The sequence below is a fragment of the Mus caroli genome, unplaced genomic scaffold (assembly GCF_978045245.1).
Source record: "Mus caroli unplaced genomic scaffold, Mus_caroli_1 scaffold_1, whole genome shotgun sequence".
Lineage (NCBI taxonomy): Eukaryota > Metazoa > Chordata > Mammalia > Rodentia > Muridae > Mus > Mus caroli.
This window is the reverse complement of record NW_028227256.1, coordinates 43,816,953-43,833,773: the sequence shown is the minus strand read 5'-3', so window position 1 is coordinate 43,833,773 and position 16,821 is coordinate 43,816,953. Positions and strand designations below refer to the sequence as shown.

Sequence of the window (16,821 nt, the reverse complement as noted above, 5' to 3'; positions counted from 1 at the left end):
CTCCCACCATGCAGCCTCTAGAAATACTGTATCTGTATTCACTAAATACTGTGAGGCCAGCATAATGACCCAGTAGCAAAGCCAGGCAGAGACCCTGTGTGGAAATTAGAGCCCAGTGTTCCTTACAAACATACATGTAAAGTTTCTCAACAATATACCAAAGATCAACCTTCAAAGTTTCTGATGAGAAATCTGCTGATAGCCCCACTGGGGAGCCCTGTTGTGTTATGGGTGAGTTGTTTCATCTTGTAACTTTTAAAGTTCCTCTTTGTTTCTGGGAAGTTTGCATATATTGTGCCGTAGTGTGGATTTCCTCCTAAAATTCATCTACCGTCTTCCCTTTACTTTTATATTTATGCTTGTTGTTCATCAACTTTGTGACGTTTTTAGCCTTGCTTCTTCACATACTCTTTTTGTTGCTTCTTTCTGGAACTCCATTGTGCATGCCAGTCATTGTGATGGTGGCGCAAAGGTCCCCTGCAGGTTGTACTCACTTTTGTCAGCCTGTTTTCTTTCTCTCTCTCCACCTCAGTTATCATTGTCCTGTGTTCTAGGTTTGTTGTTTCTTCTGCCACCTCAAACCTGCCTTTAGATCCTAGTAGCCAGTTTTCACTTCCTTTATTACTGTTATATTTCACTGGCTTCAGGGCTCCTCTAGTATTTTATTTAGGCTTTCTGCCTCTTTATTTCCATTTTGTTTATATATTGTTGGCTGTATATCATGGTTTTGTTCTGCTTTGAAGCACAGTGATGTCATAAGCTTTCTCATATGTGGGCTAGGCAAGATGGCGTATCTCCTTGACTCACTTATCTCCTTCCTGTTGGCTTTTTAGAGCTTTCCTTTTATGTTGTTGACTAACGCTGACTGTTTCCCTACAGCGTGGATCTGTGGCATCATCTCTATCACCGTCATTAGTCTGCTTTCCTTGCTGGGTGTGATTTTGGTTCCCATCATCAACCAAGGATGCTTCAAATTCCTTCTCACGTTCCTTGTTGCATTAGCAGTGGGAACAATGAGTGGAGACGCCCTTCTGCATCTACTGCCCCATGTAAGAAATTGTTTTAATCTGCCAAAAGTTACACATTTGTGCTACTAGTGTTGAGTGTCCTTGGGTAGTACACCATGGTAGTGTTGCTATGTACACTATTTGTACACTAATAGTGTACACAAGTTTGCTAAATTGTATGTTCTTATAGGTTGAAGTTTGTTTTTCTGATTTTTGCAGTTTTAATTGAAGTATTTTTAAATAAATTGAATCATTGGGTTTTAAATGGGACCAGGAGTGAAAGGTCATCTGATCTTTCTATACATTAAGAAAACTATTAGAAAAGTGCATATGGTATGTTATAACGATTGTACATATAGCCAAGAGGGTGAACTGCTTTGAAATAGCTGGTGATTTTGTTTTATTTTTACTAAGTATTTGTGATTAAGTAGTATTAATTTATGTTTACAAAGGACTCATTATTTTATGTTATTTATTTTGGGTTCATTCATTCACTAGTATTTTTCTAACCCTTAGAGGCATTTGTTTATAATGAAGTATAATAATTTCCAGGTAGTAAGCTAAGGAAATTAACTGGAAGACAACTTTATATACTGCCAATGAAGCACTTTGAGATTTAAAAAGATATGAAACCTTGAGCTCATAGAAGGTGAAAGTAGAGGAAGGTGAAGGACGAGAGAAGGGCTGGGTGAGGGTTGTATTGTCAGTGGTTCATAAGTTACAGTTATGTGGGAGATGCAAGCTCTGCATATAAGGGGACTGTAGGTAAGGATAAAGTGAAGACAGGTGGAATATAGGTAAGGATAGTGTGCGCATGCTTGTGTGTGTGAGTGTGTTAATGAAAGGACTCCAGAAGTTTTTTTCACCATAAAGAAGTGATAAATGTTTAAAGAAACTTAATATGACTTAAACATTGTATAATACATGCATGTATCAAAATATTCATGAAACCTGATAAGTCTGTATAATTTTTATATACCAATCAGAAGATTAAAAGTAGATTAAAAATTTTAAATCTAGAGGATAATCTTTCTATGTCTATAAGATGTTACAGTCAAAAATCTGAAGTAATTTGAGTTATTTTCTTCATTATCTAATAGTCTCAGGGTGGACATGACCACAGTCATCAGCATACGCACGGACATGGTCATTCACATGGACATGAATCTAAGGAGTTTTTGGAAGAATATGATGCTGTGTTGAAAGGACTTGTTGCGCTAGGAGGCATTTACTTACTGTTCATCATAGAACACTGCATTCGGATGTTTAAGCACTACAAGCAACAAAGAGTAAGTGCTGCTCACAAGGTTGTCTGCTTAGGTATAGATCTGAATAAAAAGCACCTCTTTCTGAACACATTTTCTTAGTTATGATGTTGCTGTATAGTTTATCTCCGTCCTTTATTTTTCCTGTCTCTGATCTTTGTCACTTTGTGCCATTACGTTTACTCTGGCATTTATAATCAAGATACAGCAGTGTCTGAGATACCTTGTGTTTTATCATACCTCACAAGTTAAAAAGAATGGGAAAAGCTATTGACCTGTTTTTAAATAAGCATATATAAATGAAAAAGAAACAGGTCTCATCAGACTATCTTACAATGGAGTTTTTTACATAACACCTCCTTTAACAGAAATACTTCACTGGTAGTAGAAGTATCCGAGGGAAGAAGAAGTCAGAATAATAGGGCACACTCAGGAAACAGTAGAGACACTGACAGAGAGAAATAATGGAAGCAGTAACTCTTTAGTATTGATCCACCATTTGAGAGAACTTGACTCAGCAACCCTGGTTTTCATGCAGCTGTCTCTGTCTGATGTTTCACCTATGAAAACATCCCCCAGAAAATTGGTTTAAAGCCCCTACTGTTCTCTGGTTTAACTGAGTTCACATTTGTTCATTGGCATAAGCAGCCTATCACAGTCCATGCTAGTGGCATGTTCGAAGTAGTGACACACAGATGGCTCGAGGATATTAGATTATATTTAAGTAAAGCTTTCCACAAATGGACAAGAGTTATACATTTTTATCTTGTTAATTCCAAATATTCTTTTCGAGTACTCTGGGTAGTCATAATTTTGCCTGTTTGCATTTCTGCATGCACACCCACATTTTTGTATGTATTTAAGACAAAAGTGACTTGGAAAAGATCTGTGAACTGGGATCAGGAGAGTGATTCTAGTCTGTGCAGACATTAGGTATGTGACTGTCTTTGATCTTCATGATCTCCAGTTACCATCTAAACAAGGCATACATTTTATTTCTTAGCTTATCACATTTTAAATCATGTACTTAATTTTGATGGCTTGTCTCCAAAGGAGTACTGGTTAAGATGAGGATCCCAGAAAAGAATATTTTTTTTGGAGTGGTAGAAGAAGCTAAAAAAGGAAGGGGTTAAGAGAAAAATGAAATGAATCTAATTATATAATAATGTAATCTAATTACATATTATGCCTGAAAGGCTATGTGAAGGATACAATAATTATTTCTAAGAAATGAGTGGACAGTAATTTGGTACTGAGGATGCCAAAGCAGGGCTGGCTGGAGGGATACTGGCTTGATGGAACCACTGCAGAGTAATGTGGAAGGCGGGTGATAGGAACTTGGGCCAGAAGTTGCTGATAGGAATTGTTGAAGTAGTATTGGTAAGAGAGTTGGTGAGGCTTGATAAGTGATTAGATGAAGTTAAGGAGAGTTGAAGACCATGTCTCCTAAAAAGCATCTGACTATCTCAGCAGATGCAGGAAAGAAACCTGGTAAAATCATTATTATTATTATTATTATTATTATCTTATTTTTTGTGTGTGTGATCAAAAAGACATAGTTTGAGTACAGAAGTCAAGTGCACCTCAGCACTTCAGCAGGTGTTTGTGATAAACCCACAGCCCACATGATGCTGAGTGGGGAAAGCTGAGAATGTACTCCTTTCCTGATTCAGAACAACAGTATGGTACTAGAAATCTTAGTTATGGTGGTCCAAGAAGAGACAGTAACAACAGAAAGCATACATGCAGGATGGAGGAATTCACAGTATTCCAATTTGTAGAAGATGAGATTCTGTTCACAAGAAAACCTAAAAATTCTACCAAAAGATTAGCAAAACTGATGAGCATGATGCTCAAAATCAGCTGACAAAATACTACATGAGCCTCCTGAGAAGGGCACTATGCAAGAAATCCCGTTACCACAGCTACCAGGTTGAGAGGGGGGAAATTAGGAAATAGCTGCTTTCAGAAGAATTAATATTGCTTCCATGTTCATAAAACCCAGACCAATCTGCAGATTCCATGAAGCACACATGGTGGGGAATGGCAATCCTCGAAGATATAGCGAAGACAATTGTGGAATTCATGTGGGAGCACAGACTCCCCAGTGCCAACACAGTCTGAAACAACAGGAACAAAGAAGCTGGAGGGCCCACAGTTAAGACTTCAAGACAGGCTCCAGAGCTATGATAACCAAGACAGCAGTAAACGGTGCTGGAAATCCTCAGGCAAAAGTTGAAACTAGAGACCTGAGAGCATAAAACTGCTAGGAGAAAACAAAGGCTATTGGTCTAAACTATGACATATATATTTTTAATTAATTATTTTTAAGTATGAAGCCCAAAGTATAGGAAATAAAAGCAAAAATTGATTAGCTGTGTCATGGTGAATTGTAAAAGCCTCCCGCACAGCATAGAAAACAACCTGCAGGATGTGAGAAAATACTCAAAATGATCATTTAATGGACTAATGTCCAGAATAAGCAACTCAAAAGCACTTAGCAACACAAACAATCCAGTTGAAAACAGCAAGATAGGCATGTGTATTAGACACAGTCAATATAAAGATAACAAATACTGACAAGGATGTGGGCAAAAGAAAATCATTGCATACTAGAGGAAGACACGCAAAATACTCTAGCCATTATGCAAGCTGTCTGAAGGTTCCTCAGAAAACTAAAAATAAACCCACTACATGATCCCACAATCCCAGTACTAGATATATATATATATCCAAAGGAAGTGAAGTTAGTATTAAGGAAACATCTGCAGTCCAGTGTTGTAGCATAATAGCTAGGAATAGCCTAAGCGTCCCATGATGAATGGAAAACGAAATTATAGAATATATGCACCATGGGATACTATTTATACAAAAACATATGTGTTTGCTACTTGCAACAAGGTGTATGGGGCTAGAAATTGTTCAGGTTAATGCATAGTAGGTTGACAATAAGCAGCAGTAATGCACCTTACAGTTTTAAAAGCTACAGGAGGTCTTACATATTCCATCTACAAAGAGATAGTGTTTGAGATGATAAATGGGCTTAACCTGCTTTAGATAATCAGTGTATCCTTGGATGAAAACACAATATAATATCCCATGGATATGTAGTTTTTATTTTTAAATTTATATGTTAGAATGGGCAAATGATATGAATAGAAATTCTCAAGATATATGAATTACCAAGAAATACATGAAACAGCAAACAACTTCATAAGCCTTAGAGTAAAGTATAGTTCATTATGAAATGTACGCTCAGTGTGTGAGGCCCTGGGCTTAAGCTTCAGAACCACCAGGAAGAAAAAACTATTGGAGTTACCATCTCACCCAGTCACATGGCTTTAGTCAGTATAGTAATCTTGTGGTATCAATGTGGTGTGAAAAGAACTCTCCCAGTGTTGATGGCAGTTTAAGTGCTATGTATACGGTGGAAAGGAGAGAAGATCCCTCCACAAACTAAAAGTAAATGTACTATGTAAACCAGTTGCCCCACCTCTTAATATGTCTAAAAGAAGTGAAACCAGCTAAAAACCAGTTCCTGCCAGTCATATATATTGCTGCACGACTCACAGTAACTATAATAAGGAATCAGCCCTTGTGAATGGAGAAGTAGCTGATATAGATACAGAAAAGAATGTTTCAACCACAAAGAAAAGCGAAATTTTATCAAGATACATGGGACTTGCAGATACGGGATGCTAAATGTGCTAAGCCCAGAAAGATGCTTGTGTATTGACACTGACAGCTTGCATGTAGAATAGTGGTTTCCAGTGGGAAGATGGAAAAAAATAACTGAAACCACAACTCAGAAAGAATAAGTTTCAGTGTTTTTGGAACCTAGTGGTAACTGTCGTTCAGAGTGATGTAGTCTGTAGATGATGAAGCTCCTGAAGAGAGGACCACAAAGGCTTTCAATAATAAATGATAAAGAGAGGGGAATATTGATTACCCTGCTTTGGTCAGTACATACCAAATATCAAACTGAACCCCACTGATATGCATAGTGACTGTCTTTTAAAAGGAAAGGATGCTCATATGCATAAGTAAAGTAGAACAAAGCACTAGGAAGATACGCTAGCCAGTAAAGTGCTTGCCATGCAAGCAGGAGGCAACTTTAGTCTCCACAATCCCCACAAAAGCTGGGCATGGTGGTGCACACCTTTAATACATCAGGCTAGCCTGAAGTTCCAGCCCAGTGAGAGACCAAGTGTCAGAAGAACAGAAAAATATTGGGTGGATACTCCTGAGGAACAACACCTGAGACAGACTTCTGGCCTCCTGCAGATAGCTACCCATGTGTCCACCCACATATACACACTCACACATGCATGTCTACATACACAAAAGAAGAGAAAAAATGCACAAGACTATAGTAAAAACTATATTACAGAGTATGCTGTATTGTGTTGGTCAAGGCCAGCCAAAATTCTAGGCCCTAGGATAGACCCATATCCTTATAGATGCAGCAGGGGACTCACACGGGGAGAAAGATAGTGCCTATTTTTGGAGACTGCTTCAGGCCCAAGTAGCCTAACAAGCATACACACAGCAGTTAGAATGATCACACACCCGCCTTGGAGTTTCCATCTGAGAAACCATCCTGAAAGTGCACTTGGCCAGGCAGGAAGCACTCCCTGAGAGCTTGAGCTCATTTTCACTGTTGTACCATAAATGCTTCTTTAAATCAGGATGGGAGGAAAGCAGAAATTGTAATGGGAAGAGTTCTTAGTATTGGTAGTTACAGTGACAAAACTATGGAGTAAAAAGCCACATTGCTAAGTCAGGAGAGAAGAGTTCAAGTCTAACCCATGCAGGGAAGCAGTTAGTACCTTAAGCAGTTGAAAATGAAATCATACAGTTGTCTGCTTACAAAGTCAGAAGGAAGAACACTTGGATTTTTAATGATTATTTTGTTAAGCTGTTAAGAATCGGGTGATTGTCATACTGCTTCCATTTGGCAGGTGAGTTGTTACATGTTCTGTGTTAATAAAGTTAAACCTTACACATCTCAGAAGCCAGCTACAGACTGAGAGTTCAAGCTTAGGTTTGACTCCTTCCATCATGCCTCATCCAGAGAAGTGAGAGATTACATTGTAAGGTGAGAATGAGCATGAAATTTAGGAACTCACTGCTACTTCATAGTATTACAGTGGAATTAGATGCAGTATTTCACACATTTCATTTGGGTTGCATAATAGTTTGGTACTTTGCACTCTATTAAAGTAGATGAACCGAGCCAGTGAGATAGCTTAGTGGGTAAAGAAGTTTGCAGCCAATCCTGACTTCTATACCCAGCAACCATCTTATATAAAAATGGAATGATAAATAAGTAATGTATATTGTTAGCATCAATTGCTCCTAAAAGGGGGGGTTAATAAAGGCATATCATTACTAGTTATTGCTGCAGATTTTATGCCAATACCAGTTTGTTTGTTTGTTTGTTTAATTCCCACAGGGAAAACAGAAATGGTTTATGAAGCAGAGCACAGAAGAATCCACTGTTGGAAGAAAGCTTTCAGATCATAAGTTAAACAGCACACCGGATGCTGACTGGCTCCAACTCAAGCCTCTTGCTGGTATCAAACTATTCCAATGAAAAACTTAAAATTGAAAAGTTGTTCCTATGTGTTTGAAATTTCTTTTCTTTGTGGTTTTTCTACTGTGATCCTCCTTTAATGTGAGCGTGTCTTGTAATTACAATTCTGTGCATGCAATGGAACCAGGTAGATTAGGAGCAAGGCAAACTTGCCGCTTCCTTTTTAAAAAATACGTGAGAGAAGTGAAACAAGGGTCAGGCCTGGTGGCTCACCTGTAATCTCAGCATCTGGAAGCCTAGGGCAGGAAGATCTTCAGTTCAAGGCCTGCCTAAGTTACTTAGCAAGACCCCTCTGTTTCAGTGTCTCAAAAAGCAGAAATAAAATGCAAAGCCACTCTGTATCAAAACTAGACCAACCCACAGAATTCAGCAGTCTTCTGTGTCAGTGTTAGAACTCTCCGCCCTCTGCCTCAGTTTTCCCAGTACTGAGATTGCAGGTATGCATTACCACGTTCAGTGAGCGGTACTGTTCTTGACAGGGTACAGTTTCCTTTATCCGTGATTGGTTATAGAAGGAAAATGAAAAGTTGCCTCTGTAATTAAAGAAGAATAGCTTTACAAGGTGGCTCAGACAGTTAAGATTTTCTTACCCTATACCTTCAGTTTGCATTTGAGTTTCTCTTTCCCCTCCATGTGCCAGTGGTTCTCAGCATAGATGGCAGCCTTCCCTAGCTGTCCAACTCTCCCAAAAGACCATTGGGAGTTATCCAGGTCTCTGTCATAAAACAAATAGTTCTGGAAAATAATCTTTTTAAAATGACTTACCAGATGTGGTCAGAACATTCCAATGAAGATCTCTCAATAGTATATTATTTGTGGAGCACATGTGTAGAGAACTTTGCCATCAGCTAACTTGGGCAAGTAATTTAAATTTTAGCTGATAGGCTTTAGAAAAATTATTCTAATGGATTGAGTTTTAAAATGCATAAGGGAAATACATTCATTTAAGCGGTTTGACCTCACTGCTGTTTTGCCCAGGGTTAGATTAGCACATACAAACGCACTTGCTAGATCAGCATATCCTTTATTCTAATGTAGGAACGGATGACTCAGTAGTCTCTGAAGACCGGCTTAATGAGACTGAACTGACGGATTTAGAAGCCCAACAAGAATCCCCTCCTAAAAATTACCTGGGTGTGGAGGAAGAGAAAATCATGGACCATTCTCACAGTGATGGATTGCACACCATTCATGAGCACGAGGCCCGTGTGACCTCACATAACCACCATGAGGAGGATAAAGCTGTGCTGAGGAAGCACAGCCACCAGTGGCACCACAGACACGCCCATCATTCACACGGGCCCTGCCACTCCGGCTCAGACCTGAAGGAAACGGGAATAGCCAATATAGCCTGGATGGTAATCATGGGTGACGGCATCCACAACTTCAGTGATGGCCTCGCCATTGGTAAGTGTCCTGGAGCTTGGGTTACAGTGTATCCTTTAAGCATATTTTCCCTTTCCCACTAAATCCCTACTAACCTTACAAGCTACAATCTATACGGTTAAAATTTACCTACAAGTTTTGAATGTCCAGCTATATATTACTTCCATTTCTATTTTCTCCAACAGATACGGTATTTGGAAATTAAATAAAATGAAATTTTAGTACTTTTTAGTTCTATTGAAGCAAAGTCAGATTACTGAAACTGCTATTTTAACATAATCGAACTCATAGACACCCCTATAAGAGTCCAGTGTAATTTCAGTCTTGAATTTAATAAAATTTTCACAGCTTTTGAAAAGTTTCACATTAAAGCCTACAATAACAAATTGACATACATGTATGACCTATACATGCAGTTGCTGGAATATAAACTAATGACTAATCTAGAATATTAACTGTCACCAGGGCATGATTCTCTTTGGGATCTAGATCCCCTCTCTTCCCCCATTCCCCCTTCCCCCCACCCCCTCCCCCCCTCACAGGGTTTCTCTGTATAGCTCTAGCTGTCCTGGAACTCACTTTGTAGACCAGGTTGGCTTTGAACTCAGAAATCCACCTGCCTCTGCCTCCCAAGTGCTGAGATCAGAGGCATGCACCACCACTGCCCAGCTTTGGGAATCTAGATTTTATTAGTCAGAAATAAGCTTTGGTTTCCTTCAGAAAGCAAAAGCCGTATTATTTTTATAATCATAGTAGTTACTGATACTAAAGAATACTGACATCTGCTAGTGGGATGAGACCTTACACCCCCAGTGTATGTTGAAAAGCCATGATGTATAAGTTGGGTGAGTCAAGTACAGTTGAAGTTCCTGCAGATAGAAGGAGCATCTCACTGACAGTGGAGAAAACGGGAGGCCTGAGGCTCGCTCACTCACTGAACCCTGTGTTCATCATCCTGTCCAGGGGCAGCTTTCAGCGCCGGACTGACTGGAGGCATCAGCACGTCCATAGCCGTCTTCTGTCATGAACTGCCACATGAATTAGGTATGAGCCTCAAAAGTCTTACTGCCTTTCATCAAATCTAGGCTTCCTTCAGTTGTAAAATGTATGAAACAGCAGAGATGTTAAGACAGAAAATCTGACAGGTGCAGAGTGCCATCTATGGCCAGGCATATCCCAATATAAGACTAAAAGTAACTGCTTCTTGTATCGAAGTATCAGCGCCTGTGTGCTTTTTGCTGCTGTAACAGTGGTACTATTAAAAAGGATCATATAGGGGCTGGAGAGAAGGCTCAGCGGTTAAGAGCACTGACTGCTGCTCTTCCTAAGTTCCTGAGTTCAAATCGCAGCAACCACATGGTGGCTCACAAGCATCTGTAATGAGATCTGATGCCCTCTTGTGGTCTGGTGTGTCTGAAGACAGCTACAGTGTACTTACATATAATAAATAAATAAATTGGGCCGGAGTGAGTGGGGCGGAGTGAGAAGGAAAAAAAAAGACGGATCATATATAATGAATAGGTTGGCAATCATAAATTAAAAGGAAATATTTCTCCAATGTCTGATTGTGGTGTTAACCCTTTTTTATTTTATTTCATGTGTCATATACGTTTTATTTTCTTAAAGGAACAGGGTAAAGTTTTCTATTACATAATTGAAAATTGAACCAGAGGAACCTAAGACAGTTATTTCATCAGAGATGATGGAAAGATCACATTGTTGTCCAGACACTAAATAGAATGTTGTTTAAAGAGAGTTGGGTGTGTGGATGGTTATTATAGAACAGGAAAATAGTTTCTGACTGTCACTCTTTAAGGACCACTGAGGTTTTGGAATAATCATTAACTTCTAGTCGCTTCTTTTTTTTAAACCATAAACTTTGATGTTTGGACAATCTTGTGGGCACGGGTGCATGTGTGTGTGTGTGTGTGTGTGTGTGTGTGTGTGTGTGAGAGAGAGAGAGAGAGAGAGAGAGTCTTACATGATTTTAATAAAGTTGGACTCTCAAAATGCTTTCAGGGTCTTTTTCTCTCTCTCTTTCTAATGTTTTCTTGCTCATGATTGTATATACGATGATCTCAATATCCAAACTGTTTTGTGCAGGTTCTTATTTCCTATTCATTTCAATTTCCCTGTCATTATTGATAATGATGTCTTCTGTTTATTTTATAATTGTTATTAAAAGTTATAATGAGAGGTTTGGGGATTTGTTTTGTGTTGTTGAGATAGGATCTACCAAATAACCCTTGCAGCTCTGGAACTTGCTAGATAGACAAGGCTGCTCTATGTCAGTCAGTTTTGCCTTGACCTCCCAAGGGTTGGGATTAGAGGTGTATACCACTATGCTTGACCCAAACTCCCTCTCTGTTTCTAAGCAGTGTGTTTAGCAGGAAAGCAATCACATTTGAAAAATGAATCATGTTATTAGGACTCAGCTCAGATAAGCTGTGCATTTTCCAATCCCCCTCAAGTACAGCAGAGAGTAAACTTAAGTCCTCTGTAACATGCTTAATTGTCTAAGGAGTTGTCTAAGGAAAGTTGTCCATTCACTATTTAGATTTATACAGAGTTTTCTCTTAGTTTATATTCATTTTTGACATGTAGATGGTTTGCTGTATGCATTTCTGTGCACTATGCACATACCTAGTCCCCAAGGAGGTCAGACAACGGTATCAGATCTTCTGGCTCTAGAATTACAGATGGTTGTGAACCACCTTGTGAGTTCTGTGAATCAAACCCAAGTACTCTGGAAGAGCATCCAGTGTTCTTAACTACTAAGCTATTTCGCTAACCCATATAATTTTTAAATATACGATAGTAAAGAATATCAAAATTAACTCTTAAAAATCACAGTAGTTATTGTTAGTAACCATATTATTGGATCATACTCATTAACAGCTTTGGCAGGCACTCTGCATTTGTTGTGCTAAGAAATGTTGTGAGAAGAAAAGAATACTGACTTATCTCATTATGAAGATTGTGTGCTCTGTCTGATTGCATTTGTAGGTACTCCTTTGACTTTGTTATAATACACAGACTTTTACTGAGAAGGAAGGTGAAGTAAATATGCAAAACCTCAGAGGCTTCACGGCCTGAAATAAGACTAGAGCAGGGAGTTTTAAGTGAGATATCTCATTTTATACAGACTATGTAAGACTGCCCCACTTGTATTGAGCTTAAGTCTATCTATGCATAGAGTCTGTTTACTGGAAACTACCATTACCAGGTGAAGTCAGAGGTGACTTACGGACTAGACGGTTCAATAGTATTGCTTTTTTTGTCGTTGTTTAGATTCCCATCAGTCAGGACAACAGTAGGTTTATTTTACAGAGATTAATGAGTTTAAAAAAAAAAAACTTTTATGTGAAAAGGAAACAGTTTGACATCTAGAAAATTTTGAAAAATGGCAACAGATTGATTTGAAATTTGGTGTAGCCACATACCCAAAATAGTGGTACTGAGAAAAGCGCAGACATGTAAAACACTGAAACAGCTTAGTGTTTCCATATATATATATATATATATATATATATATATATGATGTATTTTATTTTTCAACAAAGGTACAAAGAAAATTCCACACAGGTAGGCTTCAGCAAATGGTACTTCAGTGTGGGATGTTCAAAAGTAGAAGCTGTCAAGAGTCTGTGACTCATACCCCACACGATGAATAAAATTAACTCAAAACAAACCATTAATCCACACAGTCTGGGATAGTAAATTCCTAGTTGTGTCTTCTTAGGCACATTACTAAAAATACAATCCATCAAGAAAATAAAATAGATGACTCCAGACATATTTACAATGTAACAAGACATTGCTTTAGAGAGTGGGGAAAATCTTTATAAAAAGCCATTAGGACCACAGTATTTAAGTCTTCTTAGTTTAGTAATAGGAAATTCTCTAGACCCCCCCCCCCCAAAAAAAAAACCTTGAATAGACATTTACTAAAGAAGATAAAACTTGGTATCTAAATGTGAAATTTCCGTTCCTGGGTTTGTTATATGTTGTCAAGGATGTGAATAACTATAGTCTTATTATATTTGATGGGAATGGAATTTCCTACAAAATAGAAATATAATGAATAAACTGGCTTTATTGAAGAGAAATGAAAACTTGAGCTGATACAAAAGCCTGTTTACTGTATACAGTGATTTCATAATTGCCCCAAATAATACTTAAGCTAAATGTTCTTCAGCTGGTAAATAAAGTGTGATACATCTGTGGGCTGAAGGGTGCTGAGTAATACAATGTAATTTCCTGACATAGAGTGCTGAGGGTTAGTTATTCTTATGTGCATTATGCTAAGTGATAAAAATCCAGACACAAGGGCTGGAGAGATGGCTCAGTGGTTAAGAGCCCTCACTGCTTTCTGAAGGTCCTGAGTGCAAATGCCAGCAACCACATGAGGGCTCACAAGCATCCATAATGAGATCTGATGCCCTCTTCTGGGGTGTCTGAAGACAGCTACAGTGTACTTACATATAATAAACAAACAAACAAACAAACAAACAAACAAATCTTTAAAAAAACAGACCCAAACAATGCATATTGTCTGACTTTTCATACAAAATTTTAGAAAATTCATACAAAATTCTGTGGAAAACAGACAAAAAAGCAACACAAAACAATTTGTTTGCTGTGTTAGTGGTAAAGGGCCCAGGGAATTGGAGAGCTAGTGAAGTAGTAGAGTTTCTTAGTAGTTGTGATTACATGGTATGTGTGTTAGCAAAGATCTGTAGGGGTCTAAGAAGAAAACAGGAGCAGCTTTTGCGAGTCATACTTTTATGAAGCAGAGCTAGAGTTCATAAAAAGAAACAGTTTTAATTAAATTATGGACAGGCTCTGTTGAGAGAAAGACCCCAAGAGACCTACACAGAACACATGTGTGCATGGTTTAAGAAAATGACAGTTGTACCCACCACTGGAAGGACAGAGGCCGCTATATCTTATTTTTGTAGGAACTAAATAATAATTCCTTCTGAAGGGTCCAAAGTTCAAGGCCAGCTTGGGTTGCACGAGGTTCTGCCTTGGCAAACACTCTTGGGATTCTGATTGGTTAATTCATCCTCCTACTTTCTCAAGAATGAAGTAAATCATCCTGCTTTCCTGTCGTAGCAGGAAAGACTGGGCATTTGATGCAGTTCTATAGTTTGTCCTTCACCAGTGCTCATTAAGGATTAAATCATGCTCCTTTCTAAGCCACATTTCTGAAACTATAAAGGAAACAATGTGTTTCAAAACCAACCTACAAGAGATGCCAGAAATCTCATTTTACTCAGCTCCCTACCAAAAGGTCCCCCTTTAATTTAGCACAATTGATTCAGCGTGAATTTTACTGCAAGTACAAAGGAGAAATGAATGGAGAAGTAAGTGAGCTAGCTCCTTTCATACAGGAACCTAGAGCAGCCTGTACAAATAAAGCAAACTCCAGGGAAGAATGGAGAGAAACAGCCTGCACAGGGCTCTGCAAGAGGATTGGGAAGCATTGTCCTAGCTAACTTTATGTCACCTTGATACAAGCTGTGGTCCAGAGAGAACTAGGACTGAGAAAATGCCTCCAAGAGATCTGGCAACTGGGTATTTTCTTTCTTCTTCGTTTCTTTTCTTTTTGAAAGATAGGATTTCTCTGGTTAGTCCTGTCCAGGATCTAGCTCTGTAGACCAGGCTGTCCTCAAACTGAGAGATCTGCTTCCCTCAGAATTAAGAGGACCCTGCCCATTGTGGGTGGTACCACCCCTGGGCAAGTGGTCCCTAACTTCCAAGCATGCCATATGCAGCAAGCTACAGTAAGCAGCACTCTTCTCTGAGTCAGCTCTTGCCTGCAGGTTATACCCACCTCCCCATTTTGAGTTCCCACCTTGGCTTCTCTCTGTAGACTGTGACTCTCATATGTAAGCCAGACATCCTTTCCTTCCCAAGTTGCTTTTGGTCATGTTAACCCTAAGTTACAGCAGCAGTAACCCTAGGAGAAAGGAGGGAAAGGAATAAGGGGGCGAGTATTAAATAGAAACTAGAGAATGGCAATGTTGAAGACATTGGAAGAGCTTCTAATTTTCAAATAAATATAATAATTGAAAGATAGTGCTGTTTGTAGTTGATAGCAGTTTATTGGAATATGGAGAAGCAATACTTTGAAACAGTTTCACTGTTGTTAACTTCTTACTTGCTGTAAATGAAAACTTTGTAGCCATGAGAATTTCCTTAAGAACAGAGCCCTATCAGTCATCTACATAACACTTGCATATACTGTTTATTGTTTGGTTGGAGCCTTGGATATTCAATAACTAGAACAAAGAACACTGTTACAGTAAGTGAAGCTGTACCTTGTATCTCTCAGCTTGAAGACTCTATGTCCAGCAGCATTTGCATCCCTCTGAGTAACTGCTTTTCCCAGTGATCCCTGTTAGATGAAGAGAAAATGGCTTTCTTTTTGGTTTCTTCCTTCTTGTTGCTGTCTGTTTCAACTGCCCCAGGGTTCCTCCTCTTGTGCCCTTGGGTCTGTTCTCCTTGCAGCAGTGTGCTGCTCTGCAGAGCTGGGCGGGGCAGTCACATAAACATGAGGAAGATGAAGGGGAAAGCTCTTTTCTCTCCTTACATTTTTTTTCTAATTAAGGGTTTGTTGTTATTTCTTGGGAAAAAACCCTCGTGCATACATAGCATAAAATATACATAAGAAACTATTACTACTCTTCTAACTTTGCCCATTTCCTACTGATGAGCAGAAATGAACTTGGAGTTGTTACTTCTAAAAGGGGATGAGTATATTTATTTTCTCCTTCCATTTTGTCTTGGTTTTAGTTTGTTTTTGCTTTTTTAAGACAGGCTTTCTCTTTGTAGCCCTAGCAGTCTTGGAATTCAATCTATAGACCAGGTGGCTTCAAACACAATTAAGCCAGGTGTAATGTCAAGATTAAAAATGTGTGACACTACACCTGGCTTAATTGGCTTGGTATGTACAATTGCTTGGCTCTCCATGTTATGTAATTGTACCACATACAGGACGTAGAACAATTCTGTCACCCCTATAGCTTTTGCTCTACTGTTAATGCTGTGTCTTTATAATGCATTCTTAATTTTTAAAATAGTTTTTGTCCACTCAAAGTTATGTTTTCAAATCCTGTGCTTTTAAAAATAACTTCTCTGAATTGCAGGTGATTTTGCAGTTCTTCTAAAAGCAGGCATGACCGTAAAACAAGCAATTGTGTACAATCTGCTCTCTGCCATGATGGCTTACATAGGAATGCTCATAGGCACGGCAGTGGGTCAGTATGCCAACAACATCACACTCTGGATCTTCGCAATCACTGCAGGCATGTTCCTCTATGTGGCCTTGGTGGATATGGTAAGATGCTTTAGATAACTTCTCTGTTGTATTAAAGTTGCAAATAGAATACAGCCTTAAAAAATGGAAGACATATTTGGAAGTGGTTGGAAACTGCAGTGTATTTTTAAGGAATATGGCCAATTTTAAAGACTGAAATCTAAATAATAATTAGAAAAAACACTTACTTTAGAATTTCTTGGAGCAGCTAAAAATTTCTAACCAACTGTGTCACAACTCAAC

General features: G+C 38.7%; 1 protein-coding gene across 7 annotated transcripts in view; it reads left to right on the top strand.

The window, feature by feature from the left end:
* Positions 1-16,821, top strand: part of Slc39a10 (solute carrier family 39 member 10) — a 116,710-nt gene that overhangs the window by 95,563 nt on the left and 4,326 nt on the right. For all 7 annotated transcript variants that reach the window (XM_029476662.2, XM_029476659.2, XM_029476657.2 and 4 more), the window contains 6 exons: positions 880-1,049; positions 2,108-2,296; positions 7,728-7,848; positions 8,907-9,275; positions 10,218-10,298; positions 16,409-16,599. In XM_029476662.2, coding sequence (XP_029332522.1) covers positions 880-1,049; positions 2,108-2,296; positions 7,728-7,848; positions 8,907-9,275; positions 10,218-10,298; positions 16,409-16,599 — 1,121 coding nt within the window. The remainder of the gene's footprint in view (positions 1-879; positions 1,050-2,107; positions 2,297-7,727; positions 7,849-8,906; positions 9,276-10,217; positions 10,299-16,408; positions 16,600-16,821) is intronic.